The sequence below is a fragment of the Chinchilla lanigera genome, unplaced genomic scaffold (genome assembly GCF_000276665.1).
Source record: "Chinchilla lanigera isolate Chin_1 unplaced genomic scaffold, ChiLan1.0 scaffold00146, whole genome shotgun sequence".
NCBI classification, from domain to species: Eukaryota; Metazoa; Chordata; class Mammalia; order Rodentia; family Chinchillidae; genus Chinchilla; species Chinchilla lanigera.
The window spans coordinates 2,385,120-2,386,554 of NW_004955547.1; the positions used below are offsets into that span (position 1 = coordinate 2,385,120).

At 63.6% G+C, this 1,435-nt stretch overlaps 1 protein-coding gene across 2 annotated transcripts in view; it reads left to right on the forward strand.

The window, feature by feature from the left end:
- Grasp (GRP1 (general receptor for phosphoinositides 1)-associated scaffold protein) overlaps nt 1-799 on the forward strand; it is a gene marked incomplete in the record, with an annotated part of 8,307 nt that extends 7,508 nt beyond the window's left edge. For both annotated transcript variants that reach the window (XM_013508501.1, XM_013508503.1), the window contains 1 exon segment: nt 1-799. In XM_013508501.1, the coding sequence (XP_013363955.1) occupies nt 1-158 (158 nt within the window).
- Between the last annotated feature and the right edge of the window lie 636 nt (nt 800-1,435).

The window sequence follows — 1,435 nt, forward strand, 5'->3', positions numbered from 1 at the left end:
GCGGGGGCGCCCCGGGCGCGCTCTGGACTGAGGCCCGCGAGCAAGCGCTGTGCGGCCCGGGCCTGCGCAAGACCAAGTACCGCAGCTTCCGCCGGCGGCTGCTCAAGTTCATCCCCGGACTCAACCGCTCCCTGGAAGAGGAGGAGAGCCAGCTGTAGGGGCGGGTGGGCAGGGAGGTATTTATTTATTTATTCCTGACAGCCAGGGCAAAGAATGTGGGCGCCCAGAGCAGCGGGAGAGGCTGCCGGCCGGTCCTGGCCAACTACTTGTCGGCTGGTCTCCGCCAGCGGGGCACAGCAGGGCGCCCAGAGTGGTCCTCTCCGCCTGAACGCAGGGCGCTGGGGCTGGGGGAAGACAGGCAGTCGGGCTTGGGAGAGGCCTGGGGGCCAGATGGGCGTGCAGTGCTAGTCTGGGTCAGTAGTGCCTTGGCGTCCAGGAAAACCCCCCTGGGTGGGGACCCTGTCCCACTAAGCCCTCCTCCTCAGCTTTCCTAGCTCCCCCACCCCTAGCCTCGGGGAAAGTGGCCCACTGCGGTGGGTCCCCACTGCACACACACAGCTCCGAAGGGCCCCAAGGGGGCAAGGTGCTGGGCCCCTCCCCCGGCCTTGACCCCTAAGGGCTTGGCCCCCCAGGGGCCTGTAACTAAGTGGGGTCCTGCTGGGCGGGGTCCTGGGTTCTGTGCCCCTTGGGGAACAGGAATGGGCACGTTCAGGTAGGGTAGAGGCAGCGCAGACTGCCCCACCGTTTTGCATTTGTTGCTTCTGAACCACAAACTGTATAAAATTGACGGTTTTTTGCATCTGTGTCAGTGTGGTGACTGCCTGAGGGGGAGGACTGGGTTCGGGCAAGCTCCGACTGCACCCACTGCCCCCTCCGAGCACACCAGGCACACCCGCGCACACTGTATTTTACATCCTCCCTGCAGCCTGAAGCCACAGAAATCATCTGGGGGATTTTAGCATGCAGGTATGGGCCAGAACCGAGGCCCCATCCCCTCTTCTGAACTTGGGCCTCTGGTGTGAGTGCTCTGTAGCCTCCCTCAAACATCTGCCGCCGACAGGGCAAGGCTCGACCTGTCCTTAACTGTCCTGTAATCCCTGTGTGAATGCCAGGGTCCCCTCTTCCTAGCAGCTGAGTGTCTCCCCAGACTGAAGTCACAGGCCAAGCCACCCCTTTGTTCTAGGCTAGAGCTCGGCGGGAAACGGCTGGAGCTCTTACTCCTGCGCTGAGCTGTGTGACCCTGCCTCCTCACCTTGTCCCCTCCTGTTCCCTGCTCTGGCTGCCCGGTGCCGCTGGCTTCAGACCCTGCCTCCTTTGGGGTCCCTGCACAGGTTGCACCAGTGAGATTTCAGTGCACGGCTGTGCCTCCTCCGAGAGGCTTGCCCCGACTCAGCCACGCAGGCGCCGGGCTCCAACGGCCCTGCTTCATCTCCAT